General features: G+C 42.3%; 1 protein-coding gene and 1 long non-coding RNA gene across 5 annotated transcripts in view; one reads left to right on the top strand and one right to left on the bottom strand.

Moving 5' to 3' along the window:
• The window catches only part of SLC18A2 (solute carrier family 18 member A2), a 68,825-nt gene extending 60,099 nt beyond the window's left edge, over window positions 1-8,726 (bottom strand). The window contains exons 1-3 of one of the 4 annotated variants that reach the window (XM_053309481.1): window positions 8,378-8,726; window positions 5,580-5,731; window positions 419-770 (exon numbers count right to left, since the gene is read on the bottom strand). In XM_053309481.1, coding sequence (XP_053165456.1) covers window positions 419-770; window positions 5,580-5,700 — 473 coding nt within the window. In that variant the 5' untranslated portion in view covers window positions 5,701-5,731; window positions 8,378-8,726. Of the gene's footprint in view, window positions 1-418; window positions 771-2,084; window positions 2,221-5,579; window positions 5,732-7,288; window positions 7,411-8,224 lie in introns of those variants that run through there. The other 3 variants (XM_053309480.1, XM_053309482.1, XM_053309483.1) reach the window with 3 other exon arrangements.
• The window catches only part of LOC128350787 (uncharacterized), an 82,726-nt gene continuing 61,022 nt past the window's right edge, over window positions 3,135-24,838 (top strand). The window contains exons 1-2 of the long non-coding RNA XR_008319455.1: window positions 3,135-3,214; window positions 5,821-5,863. This is a non-coding gene — a long non-coding RNA (uncharacterized LOC128350787). The remainder of the gene's footprint in view (window positions 3,215-5,820; window positions 5,864-24,838) is intronic.

Here is a 24,838-nt window from a genome sequence, read left to right on the forward strand (position 1 = left end):
GCACTTCCAAGTGCCTAGGCTAGCTGTTATTAGGTGCACATGCACAGCATTAGTCAGGAAGTCAGCCACTGTTTCAAGAGAGATTCACTCTTTACACAAAGACTCCAATTCATGGAGTAATTGGTGCAATTCAATGAGTAGAGAAGGAATGAAATCAATATTAAAGTAACCAACAACACTTCACGGTAACAGATTTATTACTGCTTTAGTAGTCACTGCTTTAATACTGCAGGTATACAGTACATTTACTGTACTATTCAAATAGCTATGTAAGGGAAAACTGGCTATAAATGCAATGGAAACAAAAATACAATGGGAGCATTTAAAGGAATAAAACAAATATATGTTTGAAATTAAGATATATGGAACAAGAGATCAGTATTAAATGCTACCTTAGTATGCAAGAAAAATAGCATACCTATTTGTCATTGGTCCTATAAAAGGGTTAGTGAGGAGCTGCACCGTTGCTTTGGAAGCAAACAACAAACCAACTTGAACATTTTCATTTAGCAGGTCTTTGTCTTTCTTGGGGCAGTCAGATGATGCCTTAGTCATATTTACCACCATTTGCTCTGTCTGAACATGATAAAAATCTCCTGGCGTTGTCCCTTCAGAATGATTTCCAGTAACCATTACGGAGTTGTCATAATAGGAGTAGATATTTTGAAAACTGTCCGAGCTTAACGGAGGTGCCTCTGGCCTAATGGTTGGGGTTTCTGTTGCATTTTCCGGGTGTTTAATACTGTATAAGTAACTGGGAATGATGGGCACTGAAAAAGCAAACAGAACAAAGATGTAAATAGCATATAGGAGTGTTTGCAAATGCCATCATCAAAATAAACACAAGGCCATTGATTTACAGGATCAAATACATTAATAAAGATTATGCAGGTTTTTGGATTACATGGAACTCCGAGTTAGAAAGCATGGAAGAGTAGCTAATTCACAGCTCTATCATATGAATTGCTTACAATTAGTACACAGAAAGTTTTGGAAGCAGACAAAATGCAAACAGCCCAGTCTTTCTCTTAACCCATTTCACTCTGTGGGAGAACATAGGTACTGGAAAAGGAAAACTCTATCCCGACCAGTCCCCAAAAGGTGGGACCTCATCCCCTTCCCCATTCTGTCTACTATGTGTGCAGGGCCTGATTATGCCATGCCTCAGGGCATCTGTTTTCAGTGTAAGAGCTTAGACTTTGAATACATGAAAAATATATTTATATGTTCCTTCACCATGAAGTAAACAGGGTCCCCATACAACATAACTGAGCCCCTGCATCTTAGTTTCTAAACATTAAGTCTGAACATAATAGAGGATAAGCAGAAAGCCTCATTCTGCCATACACATACATACTGTGGACAAGCAGAGGAAACACATGATAGTGCTCTGATCCCTAGAAGTATCATGCATCTCTAAATGAAAGGGGTCTAGACTGCACATATAATAGCTAGAAAACTGTGAGCAGAAGCCATGCCTGAACTAACTTGTTTCTCACACACATATGGTTTTAACCTGTATACCACAAGATCACAATAGTACTTTTATTTGAATGACAATTAAAATGCTTCCAGTCATTTAAGGCTGACAGTTAAAATAGCAACTTGCATTCTTCTTGCCATAAAGTGGTCCACAGAAACATCACCTTGTCTTGTATATTTCATTCCAAATCCTTGGGGCAAAAAAAGTACTGATATAGCAAGATTGGACAATAAAAAATGAATACGAAACTTTTATTGAGAAGTATAGTAATATTGTTTTCTAATTTAATTCTTGATATCTACAGCACTGCATATGAACTGTGTATTACTGTGTTAAAATACTTCAGGTTGTGGTAAACATTTATTAATAAGAACAGTATATTTGTTTTTAGAAGTTTTTTTCCAGAATTCTTTATGCATTCTATAAAGTGTTCAACACAATGTCCAACAGGAAAAATAACTGATGCAATACATATAGAATTTTAGGGAAATGGCTGCAGTTTCAGTTTACAAATAGTAAAACATGCTGAAATGCAAAAAAAAAAAAAAATCAGCTAAAGGAGATATGCTAAGAATATTGTATTGTATGCAAAATAGGTTACCAGTGCTTCTAAAAGAGTTTGATTCATTTCATTATAACCATTTCAGATCAGAGACAGATGTTCAAGCCATCTTATTTAAGAGTCAGTTGAGCAGGAAGAATAAGAGTAAGAGCTAAAGGTTAAGAGTAAAATTCTGCATGTGGTTTTAAATTCTTAATTGTATCCTAACTGTATTAATACCTAATTAAGGAAATGAGAGCTTCTGAAATAGAAGCAGGTGAGACAGCATATTTATCAAGGAATATTAGTGACAAAAGCAACAGCAGCGTCCATCCTGTCTTGCAAATGTATGAATCTATTTATGGTGGTAAAAATAATATTTATTCAGGAAACCTGTATGCTGAGATAAGTGAAAGGCTTTCAACATGTTCATTACTGAATAATCAGTGATATGTAAAGACACAGAGATAAAATGTTATTTTGACATGAATATAACATCAAACTTACAGGAATACTAATTCTTTAGAGTCTCGTTCACATATACAGGGTACAGCTTCTGTCAGAGCAATCCGAAAGACAGTGAGGTCACAAATGAGTATTATTCAACAGGCTACATGGGATTTTCAAGTTAGGAGAACTATACAGAAAGAGATGCAAGATGACTGATAAGAGGAATAGCTGGGAAAGTGGGAGTAGTGCACACAGGAGAGTGCCGGGTGCATTGTTTAGCATTCAAAGCTAAAATCATTTGGAAGTCACTCTTGTTCCATAAACAGGTAAAACTGACAGTCTCTCTCACCTCAGAGACACAATGTAACAATCCAGCAGAGTGCTGGAAGTCAGTTGTAGTTGCTCATGAATCTAGTTTATTGTGTTAAGCACATATGTAAACTGCCCTGAGCCATTTTTGGAAGTGCAGTATAGAAATCGAATGAATGAATGAATGAATGGAATGGTGTTAATAGTTCAACCTGGCTATTTATTCTATACAGGTGGCCCTCATTATCCACAGGGGCTCCGTTCTCACCTACAACTGTGGATAATGAGAATTTGAGGCAATGGGAAGTGGGCAGTTAGGTTCCTGGAAGTGAAAAAAGGGCTTAAAAAGAGAGAAACAAGACAGCTCCAGGTCTCCAGCAATGCCACACCCCCAGCCCCCAAATCTGCAGGTTTTCCACGAAAAGTCACAGGTAGGGGAGTTTTAAGGAAGAGCCACAAAATGGCTCCATTCAGCAAAATGGTGAAGGAAATGACCTCCACCCAGCTAGGAAACACAGATAGGTGAATTATTAGTATTTTTCAAACCACATATAAAGTTGAATTTACATTGTCTGACCATGGATATGCAAAAACAAGGGTGCTGGGACCATGGGTAACAAGAATGACCTGTATACCATACTAAAGATTAGATCTTCTTTAGTATGTGGTGAAATTAAAATCTGCTTTTAGTGTATTTTTAATAAATAAGTTTGATATTTGCTGTAAGGATATACAAATTTTTAAAAATAGTGTGAACTTTGCTGTAACAATTAACACATATAGGTTTGCAATTAAATATAATGTTTATACTATTGTGGAACACACTCCAAGGCTTCTTGTCAATAGTTTGTACAATATGGAACATAATCCAAAATGTATTCCAGAATTTATGTCTACTGAAACAGGGAAGAAATAGTGAAGTTATTGTTTGGCTCTTTCCGTATGCTTCCAAGGAAAGCAAGCAAGAGCTGGTACTGAGCAGAAAAGTGTTCCTCCACAGAGTTGAAAGTAAATGACCATGTACTTTAACTTACAATTAAGCGTCCATAGTAAGTAAAATATGTGACATATTGTATCATATTTATAAGTTTGACCTCCAAAGTCAGATATTTTTACCTGACATGCTTTTTTTAAACAGGGAAACACAGGCTGTAAACAGGGAAACACAGCCTGGTTCAGACTTTTTTTAAACAGGGAAACACAGCCTGGTTCAGACTATCGAACGCAATTGTTTAGATTACTGTAAATAACCCTGACATAGCTTCAGCCATACATATCCCCCCTCCCCTTTCCCAAGGGAGGAGGAGATCAAAAGCTTACGCTTTTGATTTGAACCAAGCACATGCCCGGTTACATTTGAACAGGGAGCTGTGGAACGTTTAAACTGCAAATTTTTTTTAGAACAAACAAGGATAAAACTCTCAGTGTGTAGCAACAAGTTTGTATTAAATTCAGATTTCATTTTAAACCAGGCTGTTTTTAAGAGATAGCCACCTAATGGCATAGCAGGGAAATGACTCACCTAGGGAGCAAGAGGTTCCTGGTTCGAATCCCCACTGGCTGTATCCAAGAATATGGGAAACACCAATATCGGGCAGCAGCAATTTAGGAAGGTGCTGAAAGGCATCATCTCACACTATGCGGGAGGAGGCAATGGTAAACCCCTCCTGTATTCTACCAAAGAAAACCACAGGGCTCTGTGGTCGTCAGGAGTCGACACCGACATGGGGGCACAACTTTACCTTTACTTTATTTTTAAGAGATACTTGATGTAACCTATTTTCTTTTAAGTATGACTTAACATTTTAAAATTGCTTTAAAGACAAAATCTTTTTTGCCCATTCCAGTTCTGATTTGTATATCTGCAAACACTTTATTAAACCTTCACTGAAGTACAGGGATCAATGTGAAGTTATTGCTGTGTGTTAACAATTCCAGGTCTTTTATATTAATAGCTTTACTAAATTGTGAGTGTGTCCTCTCTTTTACCACCGTGCTACAGTACGTAATATCTTGGTAATACATAGTTACCTCACCATGGTTGAGTTGAAACAGAGCTCATGTGTTACTTCAAGATAGTTCCAACCTTTCCCCTTTAAGCAAATATGCAAATACAGGAGCAAGAGGAGTTCACCATGGAAGAGTGCATGTCTTGTATTTTGGTGCCGAGTGTACATTAAGTGAGAACTTTTTTGCTGAAAAGTTATATATAAATATTCTTGATAATAATAATTGCTGCAGTCAATGTCAACATTGATTTCAAGTGGGTGTGTGGGGTTTGTTTAATGCCAAAGAAGAACAACAAGTTGTGCCAACAAATTATATTTGTGGCTTTTAAAAAAAATCTATAATGACTAAATACTGTGGCATTGCAAGCCTAAATAATCTCATTAAAACAATGGTGGAAAAGCAGATCTATCACGAGGAAACACACATTTCAAGTTTTATCATCCCGTCATTTTGGTTTGCAAGACCACAAGCAAAAGGAAACTACTGGGAGAAAAATGATACAAGTGTTGCTATGTTTCAGGCTTATTAATAACTTTTTACATGAAGAATCACCCAAGAGTTTATGCAATTATAAATAAAAGCAGAACTTCTATAACTGTATAATACCGGGGGGGGGATTAAAGCCCCAAATATTTGTAGAAATACTGTATGAAGTGACTAGCTTTATTAATAAGGAAATTGAAGTTGCACTTTTAGAGCACCACCACCCATTTTAGTCCATGTGCTTATATTTTTGTTAAAACAAATATGTAGTTTTTATGATTAAAAAAGGAAGGCTCTACATACCTACTACAGTAAGCAGCATATTGTCCAAGAGCAATGCAATGAAGACAATCAACAAAATTAGTTTCCGAGACTGCCGACTCTCTCTGAGCCAGGAGAGGACACCAAATTCATTCCAAGCCATGGTTTAGACTCGCTTAGATAAACAATTTATGCTGAAAACATTAAAAAGGATATTGTAATACAAATCCAGAATTGTAATATTGTAGTTGCAAATCATAGTTTCCTTTTGTTTTCGTTGCAGTCTTCTTAAGGGTGTATGAGATTCCCAGACTGCTGCCACAAAGGTAAGATGAGTCTGCTTCTCTTCTGTTCTCAGGCATAATAGGGAGGGGTCAGTGGCTGCTTCTACATTCAGCACCATAATAACTGTCTAAGCCATTATTTTTCTGTGATCAGAAATTAAATTACGAAGTATTATTTCAGCCATTTTTAATTTCCAATGTGAACATTTTCGTTTATTAAGAAAGCAATCATTTGCCATTCTCATAAAAAAAATGAACACAAGAAACAAATAGAATAAAGTCCAATTAAGCAGGATTTAAAGAAAAAATAAAAAAGAGTTAGGTAGGAAAAGAATCCACCACTTATCCATGCATATTAAAAGAGAGGAGGGACAGATACACATGAGTGCTGGCTGAACTGCTGAAAATGTCAGGTGTCTCCTGCTAGTTTCATTTGTCTTTCCACTTCTGTGTTAATTAATCCCTCTGTACATACTACTCTAAGCAAAGCCCATCAAGCACACAATGTTTCACTTAGAACGTTATCCAAGCACTGATGCTCATAGTTAAAGAACATGTATCTTTTCCACTTTCTCAAAATGGAATACTGCTTAAATTTAGATCACAAGCCAAAAGTTTACATTCTACAGGGACTGAGGAAGTTCCTCAGTTATGGTTTGCTTCATCCACCTGATAAATCAGCTAGTTTTAATTTCTCATTGCTTACTGTTTCAGCAAGTTTGCATAAACAACTAACAGCCAACTCTAATAAATTTAAGCAATGCAGGTTACTAACATTTGCCTCCTCGGAGTCCCTTAGGACCCTAGAAACAAACACCCACCAGGATTCCTAACTCCAATGCTGCAACTGGAGCTGCAAAGAAAAGGCACCCCAGATAAGCTAGGAGAACATTGGTGTGGACAGTATCTGATGCCCTGAGTTTTTCCTCCAAGTTCCACCTGCTAGTAAAGAGAAAGGACTTTAACAGCCCTCTCATATTCAACAGGTAGAAGCAGTCTCCACAACACAGAAGACAGAAGGTTTGATATTAGCACAAATTGGATCCTTATGGCCATAAACTTTCACATATAGTTAAGTCCCATCACAGAGTTTCCCTGCTCAACATTTACTCAGTACTAATTAATAAGATGATTTTTCCTAAGTCACCCCATGACAGAGATGCATTAAATGAGTGCCCTGTTACCACCTCCCAAAAAAATCCTTGTGTTGAGCCTTATCAAGCATATGGTGGAGAAAGAGGAGGTGACTGGACATCCCATTTGTAACAACGGATATTTGTCACTTCTCAACACTTCTTGAGAGAAAAATCAGGCATGCATACGGATTTTTGCATTGACCATCTTTAAGCTGTTCTTCACCTGTGATGCCTGACTTTGTGTTCCCAGTTTCCTACCACTGTCATTCTCTCCCGTTGTTAAAACAGAGGTGCCAGGAATCAAGCCTGCCTAGGAAGCACTCTCTCTGACCTAGAAGCTCTTGGTTGCTCCTATTCAAAGGCAGTCTCCCATTATTTCACATATTCCAGGTCTGAGCTTGGCAGTGAAACCAGTTCCAACCAAACCCATCCACACCACAGCACTTTCTCTTCTTGTGTACTCTTACCTCACTAATCCCTCAAATGCATACGCTCATATTCTCTCACCCCTTACTTCAGAGGTTAGAAAAATATATACCAGTGAACTTGGATATATTTTTGGAGCCCTAGCAACCAGGATGGCTGGGGATTCATTCTTCCAGTCCAGTTTGATTGCTCTTTCCTCAGTGACCAAAATAAAAATTACTACTACTACCGCTATGTCTAAAGTTGCAATTTGCCTTCATGAAGGCAGACAAGACCACAGATGTATCAAGAACTGGTATTTCTTTGCTCATTTTCTTAAAAGGTTATGTATTGTTATCCCCCTATGTATTATGATCCCATCTAGTCCGATTCTGCAATGGTTTTTAAATTAAATTTACATCGGTTTTAATTAATAAGAATAGAGGCACTAAAACAATTGGAATAACCCTGACAGTGGTTCTCCACCTTGGGTCCCCAGGTGGCATTGGCCTTTGGCTCCCACATGGTCCCCAACCCAAGGCTGCTGGGGATTGTAGGAGTTGAGGTCCGATAGCATCCGGGGACCCAAGCTGAGAATTCCTGGGACTAGACTATTGTTTGGTAAAGAAGTTAAGAGAACTGAAATTGGTTACATTTTGGGTGCCACCTTTTACTGAGATTAAGAATTCGATGAAGTTGAACTGCTGCTGCTCCTCCCTGACTTCTTGCTCTAGCCAGCCTCCTCCGCCCAGTCCCTCTCAGTATTACCTTAGCTGGCCCCCTCATCGCTATCGTGGCCTCAGCTTCATGCCGCCCACCCTGTTCTTCCCCTCGCCACGTGCCAGAGGCTGCACTGACTTACCCTAGTGGTGGGCGAGACTGCCCAGCCTCTGTGATGGTGGTGCTGCTGCTGCTGCTACTCCAAGCTATCCTGCACGGCGTCCGCCTCCGCTGCTGCTGCCTGAGCTTCAGCGGAACTCAAGAGCTTCCAGCGCCTCTGGGCAGCTCCACTTACCAGCCTCCTCCTTGACGTCACGCCAGATCCTTATCGCTCCCCACGTCTCTCCTTTAGGACACTGTTTGCTCCGGGCGCCCACCCAGCCACGCCAAACGTTTCCTGGCTCTTCTCCCCACTGGTCTGCGCCCTCCTTTCAGTCACCCCTCTGGTCCACCCCCCCCCCCCAGCAACGTCTCAGATTAAGTGCTGCCGCCTGCAGATAGCTGGGGCGCCCGCCCGCTGGTGAGGCACTCTCAGATGCTCAGAAGAGGTCCCTTTCGCGGAACCGCAGGCACTTTTGCACGCTTCTGTTCTGGCTTCGTCCAGAAAGAAACCAAGGAACCACCGCTTGCAGTCAGTGCAGATGGCCCCGTGCTGCTGTGGCAGCTGCTGTGCGCAACAAGGGATAAATACTAGGAAGGCAATGTGGAAAGAGCTCATTTAGCCAGCTGGGTTTTCTGGCGGCGTGTCCATCTAGGGTTCAATGAACATGATGCTGACACTCGTCACCTCCCCGCTCGGCTGTTAATAGCAACACTTTCCTTTATAATCCACAGAGCGTGTTGTGCAAATATTTGGTGGCGCTAGATGGGTCCCTGCGAAGCTTCATTAGACGGCAAAGATCTTTAAATAAATAGACGTTGGTTATTGCTTTGTTTTATTAAAAAAAAACCCGTAGATTTGTTTTCGTTAACATCGACTAAGGAGGAATAGGACTTGGTAATGGATCAAGTTTTTTCTCCTTTACCACCTGAATTACACTAAATTTCTGTTCTTGGATCAAAAAACCTTCAGTTTAAGACAAGCCTTGGGATGCACAGTCATGCAATAAAAAGCATGGAAATACTGTCAGCGTGCTACTGCTCCCCTTAACTTCCGTGTAAGTAAGGAAACATGTTCTGCAGTCTCACCTGTGCTCACTTACAGCTTAGCCTGCAATGCAAGGGCATAGCAAGGTTGGAGTGGGCCCAGAGACAAGATTTTAAAATGCATCCCCCTCACTGAAGCTCAGCTGATGAAGTAAATTATTGTTAGAAAGGTTTTGTAGATTGTGGAGGATGCAAGTCATTTAATGGTACTAGAGAGAGACATGCTGTTCTGGGAGCTCCAGGTCTTAACACTCACATCGGTTTCAGAGGATGAATACAACTGAAGGAAGCCCGGGCAGGTGTGTGGCTGGGGGAGTCAGTCATGTGACTTGCCTCTGGGGCCCACCCAAGGCAGTGGGCCCCCAGACAACTGTCTCCCCTCACCCTATTATAGTTATGCCCCTGCTGCAATGTACCCACACTTTTCATTTCTTTCAGTCCCAGTCCTCTTTCCCTGCAGAGGGAGGAGCTGTAGGTTAGTGTTCAAGATCTAACACAGTCCAAGGCAGCTTCATAGGTTCAGATCAGGGCAACAACTGATTCACTGTGGGGCAGGGGCGTAGCGAGCACCTCAGGGTCAAGGGGACAAAATCTTGTTGGGGGCCCCCCTATCACACATGCAAAGCAAGCGCGTGCTTCAGTGCCCCAAGCCCTGCCCCCTACATCTGACATCGGATGCAAAGGGTGGGGCAACCAACATCTCCCTGCCGCTGCTCCTACCTCCTGTTCAAGGGCGTAACTATAATAGGGCAAGAGGAGACAGTTGTCTGGGGGCCCACTGCATTGGGATGGGGCCCAGAGGCAAGTCACATGACTGACTTCCCCAGTTGCGCACCCGCCTGGGCTTCCTTCAGTTGTATTCATCCTCCAAAGTTGATGTTGTTGTTAAGACCTGGAACTACCAGAACAACATGTCCTTCTCTAGTACCATTAAATGACTTGCATCGTCCACAATTCACAAAACCTTTCATGATGATCTATTGTGGCACATAGGGGTGTGTGTGTGTGTGTGTGTGTGTATAATTTCTTTACTTCATCAGCTGAGCTTCCGTGGGGGGGGGCATTTTAAAATCTTGTCTCCGGGCCCACTCCAACCTTGCTACGCCCCTGCTCCTGTTGGCTGCCCCAGCCGCTGCTGTCCCTGCCCCACCACCACTTCTTATCTTGGCCCCCATGGCAGTGGTGGGGACATCACGGGCATGTGACACAGACTATGTCCATAGTCATACTGCGTGGGCACACAGTTCAGCCAGAGAGGCATGTAGGCCGGCCGAAGAGGCCCAACAGCCACAGTGCACACCCCCTGCTGCCATGGGGGCGGTGGCCTACCCCACTCGGCTCACCCCCATCCCCCGGAGGCCAAGATAAGAAGCAGTGGTGGGGCAGGGCTGGGCAGGGGTGGTGGAGCAGTCTGCTTGGGGCCCCCATGGAGGGCTCCTGACCCTCTGGGCCCAGAGACATTTGTCCCTGTTTGTCCAATAGATGCTATGCCCATGCTGTGTAGTCTTTAGCAAAACAACAACAGCAACAAAAGAAAGTTGTGCTAATGCTTTAGCAAGGAGATAGCTAATTTGGGTTGATTTGTGAGAGCATTCAGACCATAAATTCAAGAATACTGAATTTGGAATTGACTAATTCAAAGCACCAGCTTAAAAATGCTGGGGGGCGGGGGCGGAGGGCGGGACCTCAACCAAACTATCAAATTTACTTTTCATTTCACATGTGGAAATTTCTATTTGTGCTTGGAAGTTCTACGTAGAAGTTTTAATTTACAAATTACACAGTTCTAATTTGCACTGTAACCTCTTTGTGAGTCTGCCGCTTTTAATGAGAATTCCTTCTCTTGGTGAGGTTTTGTGCCAATATTCAAATGTTGGTGACAAGAGTTGAATTTCTGGCAAAAAAGAAAAAGAAAAGAATAGGGAGAGACATAGATGTCAGTTACTTTTAGAATAATTAAGCAGGTACACCATTATGCTACTTAGTACTAAAATAACTTTCCAGAGAAAATGTTTCATTCAAACTCTCACATTCTGAGTTTGCAAACTGTACAAAATTTCATTTCCGGGAATTAAACAATTAACCGCTCCAAAAAATATTTTCACAATAGCTGAACTACAATTTATTTAATAGTTATGAATTAGCAGATATGATAAAAGTTAGGTATCTAGATAACAAAACTTTTTTTCAAATCTTGAATGTGAAATACACAGCTTTTTGCATGGAAATTCAGTACCTCTACCAAACCAAATGTTTGTTAATACTAGTTCCATATTAACTCTGTAGCGTAAGCTCTAGCTCTTGAAATACAGACTATACCCCTATTTCCCTGTCAAATTCACCACTGAGTGTTTCTCTGCAACAGACATTGGAACCTGAGTGCATTTTACCAATTTTCATAATCCTCCAGATCCCAGCTTCATGGTCTGTTATGGTTACTTGCAGTGTCACCTATCATATTGCAAAATCCTGTTGGCAAAAGAGAACAATGTGTAAAGACATTCAAATCATAAAGGAAATTGATTATAGGAACCCCTGCTAACTGGGCACCTTTTAAAGTTATTATTATGAATTTAAAATGTGTATATCCTGACCCTTCAGTACAATACTGCTTGGGGTGGCTCACAACAATAAAACAATACAAGTAATATAAAATTTAACACAATAAAACAAAATACAACATAAAATGAAATAATTAAAACAAACCCAATTAAAATTAAAAACCCGCTGGGCTGTAATAAAACACATTTTAAACCTCTCTGAACAAGTAGGCTTTAAGATCTTTTTTAAAAAACCAAAGGAAGGGAGCATGGTGAAGGTCTTCTGGGAGGGCATTGCAGAACTGAGGGGCCACAACCAAAAAGGCCCTGTCTCTTGTCCCCGCCAACCAAATCTCAGTCAATGGCAGGGCTGTGATCAGGGTTCAAGACGATGAGTGAAGGGCTCTGGCAGATTTATATGGGCAGTGAAGGACCTGCATCCAGGTTCAATTTTAAAATGAAGTCAGGTACAGTGAGTGATTCACACAAACACATGTAGTCATACAACATAATGTCTGAATCAAGCTTATATCCATGGTGTTCCACTGATGTAGTTTACCCCTTACCCCTTACCAGTTCCCTGCCCTTCCATATCTCAGGAAGACAATTTCAGTGTAGAGATACAGCTATCCTACCTCTTATTTTCCACAAAACCATCTACCTCAAAGGAACAATTTTATTATTGTTGTTATTTATGGGCTGACATCCCATTTCAAAATGGGTGTGTGATATGATCTCAGCAGGCAGCTCCAGATAAAATCCTAGCTGCCGCTTTTTGCACTACCTGCAGTTTCTGAATATTCTTCAAGGACAGTCCCACACAGAATGCTTTACAGTAATCCAGCTGAGACTTCACTAAAGTGTGGGTAACAGTGACCAGAACTGCCTTCTCAAGAAAGGGACACAGCTGGCACACTAGCCGAAGCTGTGCAAAGGCACCCCTGGCCACTGTTTCCACCTGAGATTCCAAAAGCAGAGCCGGGTCCAACAATACCCTCAAGCTGCACATCTGCTCTTTCAAGGGGAGTGCAACCCCATCCAGAACCGGTTGCATCTCCTACTGACTAACAGCACCTCTGTCTTGCCCAGATTCAATCTCAGTGTATTAGCCCACATCTAGCCCATCACTGCCTCCAGCCCTCAATTCAGGACATCCACTGCCTCCCTAGGATCAGGTGATAACGAGAGACAGAGCTGAGAGTCATCTGCATATTGCTGGCAACTCAGTCCAAGTCCCCAGGTAATCTCTCCCAGCAGTTTCATGTAGATGTTAAACAGCAAGGGGGACAAAACCGAACTCTGTGGGACCCCACAGGCCAATGGCCAAGACGCCAAGCAGTAGTTCCTCAGCACCACCTTTTGGACCACCGCCCCCCGCAAAAGACTGAAATCACTCCAAAGCAGTACCTCCAATACCTATACTTGAGAGGTGGTCCAGAAGGATACCATGGTTGATGGTACTGAATGCCGCTGAGAGTCCAGCAAAACCAACAGGGACACATTCCTGTCAAGCTCTAGTGTAGGTCATCCACTAGAGCAACCAAGGTAATTTCAGTCCCATATCTAGAACAGAAGCCAGATTGAATAGGGTCTAGATAATCCATATAATCTGTCCAGGAAGGATCAAGGAAGAGCTTTTTAAATAATGGTTCCACCAGCACTTCCTTGAGGCATGGTGGTATCTTGCTCTCCCTTGATGAAGGATTGATTATAGCTGCCAACAACCATCTGCCTGTACCCTCCCTGGCAGATTTTATCAGCCATGAAGGGCAAGGGTCAAGAGCGCACGATGTTGCCTGCATACTGCCCAGGATCTTGTCCACATCCTCAGGATGCACTAACTAAAAAGAATGTGCTTGATGTATTGTTCTTTGACCTTTTTAGAGCCCTGCTTCCTAGTCATTGACTATGGAAGAATATTGTTGAATTTAACACCATTTCTAATTTCCTCATACAGGAAATAATTCCTGTATTTCCTCATACAGAAATAATTTCCTCATTCATTTCTTTGCCACTCTTTACATATTTCTAAAATAGCTATGTATTTTATAGGACCAAGAAGGAGGGCTTGTTTAGATTGATAGCAACTCTGGAAATATAAAATGAGATGGAGAATGACCACAAAATGTGTTTAATTTGCTGCTCTTGTCTAGTGGTTGCATGTTAGGATAAATTCAGGTTCCCCCATCTGGGCCATCTGGTTGGAATGATAAAGTAACTGGATATTATTATTACTCCTGAATGTCCAAAATATGACATGGCTCCCTAAAACCATGAGATGCATGTAGAAATAATGAAATGTGAAACTATGTTCAATATATAGTTCTTAAAAGTTGCTGTCTAGGTTTTATAACACATTGCCCCCCCCCCCCGCTACTAAAAGTTTAATTTCCACTATCACAAGACAGGATTGAAGAACGTCACTCAACAAATTGAGGAGGCATTTGGGAGGGGAGGCGGGGCTATTAGCTATTGGAGGGTGGCAGTTGTGTGCTTCTCTCCCTCTCCTTCTCCCTCTCCCTCTCCCTCTCTTGAACTAGGGGACAGGGAGGGAGTGGACCACTATTCTTTCCAGTTATCTACAGTGGTGGTTCTTAACTCCCTTGAGCCCCTGAACTCGTTTGCTCCTTTCCCAGGCTTTTACTGGAACCTCCCAGCTTCTTCTGTTCTCCTTGGCCTTGGAGATGCCTTCCATGCAAAGCCTGCTATTTGAATGTCTGGGGTAGTGCATAGTCCAATCCATTGCAGCACACCAACACACCACACACACCCACACACACCTCTTTCTACAGATCAACCTAACATCAGATTATAATGCACCAGAAAAGGAAAGCAAATCAATATTTCCAAATTCCTCAAGCAAATGCAACTCCACATTTCTTCCCAATTCTTCAAGCAGAGCAGCCTGAAGAAGGCCAGGCGGTGCTTGGAACAGCAGAATAGCATCTTGATTTCATGGATAATCCTTGAATGATTGTTAGCTGCTAACTGAGCAAAGAGGCACCTTTTAAAGTGATGATTTTCTTATATTTAGCAAAGGGAGAGCAATTGGCCATATCCAACCCGAGCACAGCATCCTCCTGGGGCCGCTGCTGGTGTCTACTTTATGTTTGTTTTTAGACTGTGAGTTCTTTGGGGAAAGGGATCCGTCTTATTAATTTTTTTCCCCTCTATGTAAACCGCTTTGGGAACTTTTGTCAAAAAGCACTATATAAATATTTGTTTGCTTGTTTGTTTGTTGGTGAAACATTCTAATTACACAAACAAATGGGATCTGATCCCTAGCTGAATGTAAAGGATAAGATACTTGCAGCTGACAAACTGGAATCCAACACAAACTGGAATCCAACATGTGTTGGTCATTAAGAAACACAATCTCAAATCAATATGGTGGGAAACACATGCAAATGCAGAGCAATGATATATTATCTTGCTGAAGGTGTTATTTCAATCTGGATTAGAGAAACACATACAATATATAGGCTGACATCCATACTAACTTAGTACTGGTGCTCTAACACTGTGCATGTGCTATAGGGGAAGGACAATATTTGTGTGCAGCAGAAGGAAGGGGGTGGTGGAGGACAGAAATTGCACCTGTGCAGTGTTAGCACCAGTGCTGTGTTAATCTGGATGCCTACCACAGTATTTAGGGTACTGCATGATATGCAGTATACATACTGTGGCATATGTACCTTTAAAAAGACTGGAATGCTGTTACCCAGGTAGGTTCCGTCTTGCCATTCTGTGGGCATGGTGAGAAGTGGTCTCCCATGTGGTGAGAAGTAGTTTCCCAGATGCCTCTGGGGAGCCCACAGGCAAGATGTATGTGCATGCCCTCTGTCCTGCTGTTGCTCCCCTGCAACTGGTATTGAGAGGCATTGTGCCTCTGAGGCTTGAGGTGGCCCACAGCCACCAGACTAGTAGTCATTGATAGACCTGCCCCCCATCAATTTGGCTAAGCCCTTTTTAAAGCCATCCAAGTTGGTGGCCATCACCACATCCCATAGCAAAGAATTCCAGAGATTAATTGTGAACTGTGTGAAAAAGTACTTCCTCTTGCCGGTCCGAAATTTCCCAGCCTTTAGTTTCATTTGATGACCCCTGGTTCTAGTGTTGTGAGAAAGGGAGAAAAATTTCTCTCTGCCCACTCTCTGCACTCCATGCATAATCTTATACACTTCGATCATGTCTCCCCCTAGTTGCCTTTTTTCCAAGGTAAAGAGCCCTAGATGCTGTAGCCTAGCCTTATAAGGAAGGTGCTTCAGGCCCCTGATCATCTTGGTTGCCCTCTTCTGCACCTTTTCCAGTTCCACAATATCCTTCTTAAGATACAGAGACCAAAGCTGTATGCAGTACTCCAGATGTGGCCGTACCATAGATTTGTATAAGGGTATTATAATATTAGCATTTTTATTTTCAATCCCCTTCCTAATGATCCCTAGTATGGGATTTGCCTTTTTCACATCTGCTGCACCCTGAGTCAACACTTTCAATGAGCTGTCCACCACGACCCCAAGATCTCTTTCCTGGTCAGTCACTGACAGCTCAGATCCCATCAGCGTATATGTGGTTGGGTTTGTTTTTTTTGCCCCAATATGCATCACTTTCCATTTGCTGACATTGAACTGCATTTGCCATTTTGTCACCCATTCCCCCAGTTTGGAGAGATCCTTTTAGAGCTCCTTACAATCCGTTGTGGATTTCACTACCCTAAATTGTTTAGTGTCATCTGCAAATTTGGCCACTTTGCTGCTTACATCAACTTTTAGATCATTTATGAATAAGTTAAAGATCACTGGTTCCAGTACCGATCTCTGGGGGACCCCACTTCCTACTTCCCTCCATTTTGAAAACTGTCAGTTTATTCCTGCCCCCTGTTTCCTGTCCTTCAATCAGTTACCGATCCACATGAAATTGTTCCCTTATTCCATGACTGCTAAGTTTACTCGGAGCCTTTGGTGGGGAAGTTTGTCAAAAGCTTTTTGGAAGTCCAAGTATATTATGTCAACCAAATATATTATGCCAAGTATACTATGTCAATTTATTTAAGTATTTATGCTGTGCTTTCGTTCGGTAATATTTGAGGAGGCTATAAAGAGTTACCCATTATTAAATTTATATTCCATGTGGGAGAGAGCACGAAATGAATTTGAATATAGTTTCTGATAAGCTTTCTCCGTGCCTCCTCAAATCATTGGTTTTCTAATCAATTAGAAAAAGAATAGGTAGAAATTGCCCCAAATGCAAATTTCAGGTGAATTAGATGTTATATTTTGCAATGAGAGTTGTTGTCATTGGCCATGGAACTTGGAAGCACCAGATACATGGTCCTATCAAATACTGCTGGTTAAAAAAAAAAAAAAAAGGCTTAGACTTAGAGCTAGGCAGAGCTTTTTTGCTTCTGCACCCAGAAAGCCTGTGCAACTTTTCAGTGGTTCTGTACAATGTATAAATCTTTTCAAGTATCGCTATCAATTTCAACTCCAGAAAAGGAGAGGTGTGGTTCCCCCCAGTCCTTCCAAAAATGGCTCAGGAAGGCTTTATATCAAAACAAAAACAATTAAAATCAATTAACAATTAAAATCAAAATTAAATTAAACAATTAAAATCATGTAAACATTTAAATCATTAACATTAAAATAAATTAAAACCAACATTAAAAATTTTAAACCATAAATCTAATTAAAAGCCTGGGTGAATACATATGTCTTCAGTGCCTTTTTTAAAGTTGCCAGAGATGGGGAGACTCATATTTCAACAGGGAGTGCATTCCAAAGTCCAGGGGCAGCAACAGAGAAGGCCTATTCCCGAGTAGCTGTCAAACGAGTTGGCGGCAACCAAAGACGAACCTCTCCAGATGATCTTAACAGGTGGTGAGGCTCATGGTGAAGCCATTACACAGGAACAGAGGAATCAGCATGGGTAGCCTGAGATAATGCCTGAGATAAGGTGTCAGATGCTGCCATGACACTGTTGGGGGCCAGCCCTTATCAAAACTGATCTTCTTTGCAAGCTTTGGGAAGTCGTGCAGGGGTCAGGGAGAAGGGAAAGTTGCCAGCAGTCTCCTCCACTCTTCTTGTGATTCTTGCAAGCTTTGCAAGGAGTGTGAGGAAAGACACTACTTGCAAAGCTTGCAAGGATCAGATCAGTCCTTAAGAGCTGCTCCAATGGTGGGGCATGGGGCCTCTTGCCACCCAATAGGCATCCCAATAATCTGCCACCTGAGGCAACTGCCTCACCTCACCCAATGAAAGCTGCCTTATACTAAGTCAGACCCTTGAGCCGTCTAGCTCAGTATCGTCTATATCGACTGTCAGTGGCTCTCCAATGTTTCAGGCAGGAGTCTTTCCTACCTGGAGAAGCCAGGGATTGAACCTGCGACCTTCTGCACACAAAGCAGATGCTCTACCACTGAGTTACAGCCCATTCCAATTTCCCCACCCAACTTGCAATCAGATATTGTTGTTGCCATGCTTCACTTTGCACTAATATTGTGTTGATTGATTGTAATCACATAGTTGTGAAACAACAATTTGTTTGAAGGTTCCTGCGTGTTCTGCTGTTACATGTACAATAGTATCCTGGTCATATTGACCTTTAGATGCTACCACAATGTAAGTATTAATAATATATCTGTGCACAAATAAGTACTATCAAAAACAATTACAGCCGTTTGTGCTAAAGGTGCTGACAAGATCCCTTTTAATATCTGTTGGCTTTTTGTATCTGGCAGTGAGAATGTCAGCTCCTTGGAGGCAGGGAGAGCTTGAGAGACTAGGAAAGCCAATGATTTAAACTTGAGCAATACTAAATAGCCACTGTCAACATAGACTGCAGTGAGGAAAAGGCAGCAGAAGGGGCAGAGGAAGGAAGAAACCACTGAATAGGAGGTTTTTCATGTCAATATGTTCACAGCACAGCATAACCTGCCATAAGGCATTTTATTTCTAAATTCTATGCAGAAAACATTTGAAATTATCTTTGGAAATGGACTGCAGTACAACTGAAAGCTAATTTTCCTTTGATGTTTTGTGAAGATGCAGTTTCTTTTTTCCGATGCAATACTCCCATTGATGTTTAATTAAAACGCTTTATTTACCAGTGATGTTATTCCCTATCGCTGAAGCATCATGTAAATAACGATTTTTCCTACTGAGTGGGACTTCAAACGTAATTTTAGTTAAACAACTGACTATGCCCAAGAAACAAGCACTCAAATTTCTCTTTTAAGGCTGATCTATGTCTGTTGTGCCCCTCTCCCCCCATCAGTTGTGTACAGAAGAAATCTTCAGCAAACATGTAGGTATATAAAAATGAGTTATCTTCTACCCGATGAAACTGTATTAATAAGTTTCTGACATACTCTTGTTATTTATATACTAAATGCCCTCTATATATTTCAGACCTTACATACATGACCATATGACACCATAATTGAACACTGCCCTGCTGTCTTTCTCTTTCCAGACGGGAAGGTTTACTGCTTGAGGAAGTGTGATAAAAGTTGTGTGAGCCGACACTCCCAGGGGCATCCCCCAGGCAGACAGCCACACCTACAACTCATCCTTTTTTGTTATTATTTTCATCCTGCTCCTATTTATTTATTTAAAATATTTATACCCTGCCCCTCCTCACAACATTAATAAAATAGATGCAATGTAAAATAAGACTAATCAAGTCAAGCAAATTAAGTTAGACAAGTTAAAGGACCAAGCTAAAACCACAGTTAAAATTACATTTTTAAAAAGTTTCAAATTAAAAGTTATTTAAAAGCTAAAAACAAGCTGGAAGCTATACAAACTAAAGAACCTACCAGATATTAGCAGCAGATGAAACATTAAAAAGCCTCTTTAAAAATGTGTGTTTTTATTGGGTTTTTTTTTAAAAAACACTGAGAGAGGGAGTATGGCAAAGCTCTTCAGGAAGAGCGTTCCAAAGCTGGGGCCACAAACTTAAAGGCCCTGTCTCTAGTCCCCACCAACCAGATCTCTGTTAATGGTGGGGCCATGAGCAGGTGGCCCAAAACTTCCATAATATCCCATGCTGTCATTATCAGAACTGTAATGGCACAGTTCACAACTTGATAAAGACTGTTATTTTATGCATTGAAGGGCCAATCACTGGGAGGAACATCTCGCAACTGTAATCATAATGAAGCAGCTATAAATTGCTGTCTAGAAAACTTCCATTGGAAAACAAAAACACCAAAATGCATAGTCAACTACTTTCCTTCCCTCCTGTTGGGCTCACTGCTTTGCAGTGGTGTGTAGTGTTTCAGGGATGGGCAGGGATGCCCATGTACTTTCCCCCCTCCAGGGCCTCAGCAGGGATGCAAAGCCCTTTGTTTTTAAATGGAAATAATATCTGCTCTAAGTATTCCAATAGATGGTTACATAATTGAATCACTATTTATTTATTTATTTATTTATTTATTTATTTATTTATTTATTTATTTAACATATCTTTATACCACCCAAAACTTCTGTCTCTGGGCAGTTTGCAACGAAATAAAAACATTAAAACGTTACATAAAAACAAAAACAAGAAATTTAAAATATGACAATTTAAATTTTTTAAAACAATATCTAAAACAAAATTAAAAACAATCAAAACAGTATCAGTTAAAGCCTGGTTGAACAGGTTCATCTTTAGTCTGTAAAGACTTTTTTAAAATTGTCAGAGATGGGGAGGCTCTTATTTCACTAGGGAGCGCATTCCAAAGCCTAGGGGCAGCAACAGAGAAGGCCCGTCCCTGACTAGCCACCAGACGAGACGATGGCAAATGCAGATTGACCTCTCCTGATGAACTCAATGGGAGGTGGGGTTCATAACGAAGAAGACATTCGCTTAAATACCCAGGGCCCAAGCTGTTTAGGGCTTTATAGGTTATAACTAACACCTTGTATTTTGCCCGGAAACATATCGGCAGCCAGTGTAACTCCTTCAATACAGGAGTAGTATGGTCTCTCCTACATGCCCCAGAGACCAGCCTGGCTGCCACATTCTGAACCAACTATAGTTTCTGGACTACATACAAGGGCAGCCCCACATAGAGCACATTACAGTAATCCAGTCCGGAGGTTACCAGCAGATGTACCACTGTTTTGAAGTCATCTATCTCAAGAAACGGACGCAGCTGGCATATCAGCCGAAGCTGACAGAAGGCACCTCTGGTCACTGCCTCAGCCTGGGACACTAGGGAAAGACTTGGATCCAGAAGCACCCCCAGACTGTGTACCTGTTCCTTCTGGGGAAGTGTGACCCCATCCAGAACAGGCAGATCAAAATCGTCTCCTGAGTTTCGACACCACACAATGAGTACCTCCGTCTTATCTGGATTCAGTCTCAGTTTGTTATTCCTCCTCTAGCCCATCACCGACTCCAGGCAGGCATTTAGGGAGGTTATGCCCTCTCCCGATGATGCTGACATGGAGAAATAGATTTGGGTGTCATCAGCATACTGATAACACCCTGCACCAAGTCTCCTGATGATCTCTCCCAGAGGTTTCGTGTAGATGAAACCTCTGGGAGACAATAGGGAGCCCTGAGGGACACCATTAAAAAGTTCAGATTTTGAAGAACAACAGTCTCCAAGGGACACCATCTGGAACCTGCCTGAGAGATAGGAGCGGAACCACCACAGAGCAGTGCCTCCCACTCCCAACCCCCTCAGACACTCCAGAAGTATACTATGGTCAATAGTATCAAAAGCCTCTGAGAGGTCCAAAAGGACCAACAGAGTCACACTTCCTCTGTCCCTTCCCTGTTGGAGATCATCCATCAGGCTGACCAAGGCAGTCTCCACCCCATAGCCAGCCTGAAAGCCAGTTTGAAATGGGTCGAGATAAGCAGTTTCATCCAAGACTGCCTGGAGCTGGGAGGCCACCACGCTCTCAATCACCTTGCCCAGCCACAGAAGGTTGGAGACAGGCCTGCAGTTGCTCAGTTCTGAGGGATCCAAGGTAGGCGTCTTCAGAAGCGGTCTAATAATTGCCTCCTTAAGACTAGGAGGCATCCTACCTTCCCTCAGACACATTTATAATCTCTACCAGGCCTTCTACAACAACCACCCTGTCAGATAGTATAAGCCATGTCGGGCAAGGGTAAAGAGGACAGGTGGTGGGCCGCATCGTTCCAATCAGCTTGTCCACATCCTCAGGAGTCACAAACTGGAACTGATCCAACCTAACCACATAAGAGGAGTCACTGGACACTTCCACATCAGACACTGAAGTAATTGTGGAGACGGAATCTAAGTCGGCCCGAATACGAGAGATTTCCCCCCACAAAGAATTTATTAAACACATCACAGAGGGTAATTGATGGTTCCAAGTTCTGATTCAAGGGAGGAAGGGCACATACTAGCCCTCTCACAACCCTGAACAACTCCACTGGATGTGAACTTGAGGATGCAATACAGGCAGAAAAGAATCACATCTTTGCCACACTTATTGCCTGAGCGTAGATCTTCAAATGAGCTCTATGTTGCAATCTGTCGAATTCAAGCCGAGTCTTTCTCCACCTGCACTCCAGTCGTCTACCTTGCTGCTTCAGCCCCCATAGTTCTTCTGTATACCAAGAGGCCACTTTTGAAGCAGGTCGCAGAGGACGCTTAGGAGCAATCATGTCTACTGCCCCGGTGAGTTTGCTGTTCCAATTCTCCACTAGGGCATCAACAGGATCGCTGGCAAAGCCAACACTAAATCCCTCCAAGGCTTCTTGAAATCCTATTGGATCCAATAACCTTCTCGGGCGGACCATCCTAATAGGTCCCTCACCCCTGCGAAGGTGGGGTGTGACTGTGAGTCCAGCCTTAACCAGATGGTGATTCGTCCATGACAATGGGGAAATTACAGGAGTCCCCACCCACGGAACACCACTCACATCAGAGTGAAAGACTAAATCAAGCGTGTGACCTGCAATGTGCGTCAGTCCCGAGACCACTTGAGATAGGCCCATAGCTGTCATGGCCGCTATGAACTCCTGAGCTGCCCAGGACAAATTGAAATCCCCCAGCACCACAAGCCTAGGGGACGCCAACTCCAAACCTGAGACCAAGTCCGTCAGCTCAGTTAGGGACTTTGTTGAGCAGCAGGGTGATTGGTACACCAACAGAAGCCCCAGTCTATCCCTGGTCCCCAAATGTAAGTACACACATTCGATATGGTCCAACACTCTAACAGGGATCCTGGTAAGGGAGATATTATTCTTATAGACCACAGCCACTCCACCTCCCTGCCCCCATTCCCTCACCTGTTCCTCAAAAGAGTACCCTGGAGGGAGAAGCTGTGACCACATTGGGCCCCCAGCCTCCCACAACCAGGTCTCTGTAATACATACCAAGTCAGCGCCTTCATCCAGAATCAAATCATAGATGGTTTCTGATTTATTCTGGATCGACCTGGCATTACAGAGGAGCAAGGTGAGGTTCCAAGGGAGGTCGGCACTGCTCTCCAAGGTCAAAAAGCTGGCAGGACAGTTGGAAGGGGAAACAACTATTAAATTTCTATGTCCCCTTCCCTTGTAACAGCCCGCTGTCCTGCCAACGTCTGTTCCCCACCACCACTGGAATTGCCGCCCCACAGTCAGTGGACACGCCCTCTGTCTTCCCATCTCCAGGTAAGCCCAGACACATTATAAAAGATCCTCACATGGGACAAATTAAAACAGAACCCCCTTTATTAAATGCCCACCACATACAAATGACTGGACCAAGAGACCTGGCCCTTGCCCTCGCTGTCCCCCAAAGGGGTGACCCCCTTTGGTGTCGCCCCTTCGGTGGTGACCCCGCCAGTGGCAGGCCTGCCACCACAGGCCACATTGCTAATAGGGCCAGAGATGACTTCCCTGGTCAGGTGGAAAGCAGGGACTTCTAAGTCACTCCTGGGCCCCAATCCTGCAAAGCAATTGAATTTCAAATAGGAGAATAACCGCATGGTGTTCAAAATCTGTAGGATTAGGCAACTAAAAAAATTAAGAAAGCATCCAAATACTGTATGCCAAAATATTTTAATATAGTAATATTGGTAAAAACTGTATGGTTGAAAACTATCTGGACTATGTTAAATATAATAAATCCAAATCAATAAAATAATGTTGGAGATCCAGCTCTAGTTGGCATTGACCTTTTGTACCAATAACCCTAATGACCACTAGGGACATTGGGAGCAGAGACAGTCAATTAGGGTCTCCTTCTCTTTCCTGTTTATCTCGGACTCTATGACCCCTCAATTGATAGAATGTAGTCAGGAACCTCCTGGGAGTGACTTCCTTCTTCCCAGAATGCTTCTATAGGTCTCTCTCTGACCACCATGTATCTAGCAGCTAGGGCACTGATTGATTTGATTCATTAAGTGCCATCAAGTCGGTGTCGACTCTTAGCGACCACATAGATAGATGCTCTCCAGGATTATCTGTCTTCAGCTTGGCCTTTAAGGTCTGTCAGTGGTGCATTCATTGCTGTTGTAATCGAGTCCATCCACCTTGCTGCTGGTTGTCATCTTCTTCTCTTTCCTTCAACTTTCCCCAGCATTATAGACTTCTCAAAGGAGCTGGATCTTCTCATAATGTGTCCCAAGTATGATAGTTTGAGCCTCATTATTTGTACCTCGATTGAAAATTCTGGATTGATTTGTTCTATGATCCAGTTGTTTGTTTTCCTGGCTGACCATGCTATCCTCAAAAGTCTTCTCCAACAGCAAAGTTCAAAAGCATCAATGCTTTTTCTATCTTGCTTCTTAAAAGTCCAGCTTTCGCATCCATAGAATGTCATGGGGAAAACCATTGTCTGACAATTCTAATCTTTGTAGGTGTAGACATGTCATGGCATATAAATATCCTTTCCAAGGCCTTCATTGCAACCCTACCAAGTGCTAGTCTGCAGTGTATTTCTTGACAGCTGGATCCTTTACTGTTGATGGTCTATCCTAAAAGGCAGAAGCTATCCACCACTTCAGTGTCTTCATTATCAATTCTGAGGCTGGTTGTTGTACCTGTTGTCATTAGTTTAGTCTTCTTGACATTTAGTTGTAGTCCAATTTTTTCACTGTGCTCCTTGACTTTCATTA

Source organism: Hemicordylus capensis, chromosome 3, assembly GCF_027244095.1.
Source record: "Hemicordylus capensis ecotype Gifberg chromosome 3, rHemCap1.1.pri, whole genome shotgun sequence".
NCBI classification, from domain to species: Eukaryota; Metazoa; Chordata; class Lepidosauria; order Squamata; family Cordylidae; genus Hemicordylus; species Hemicordylus capensis.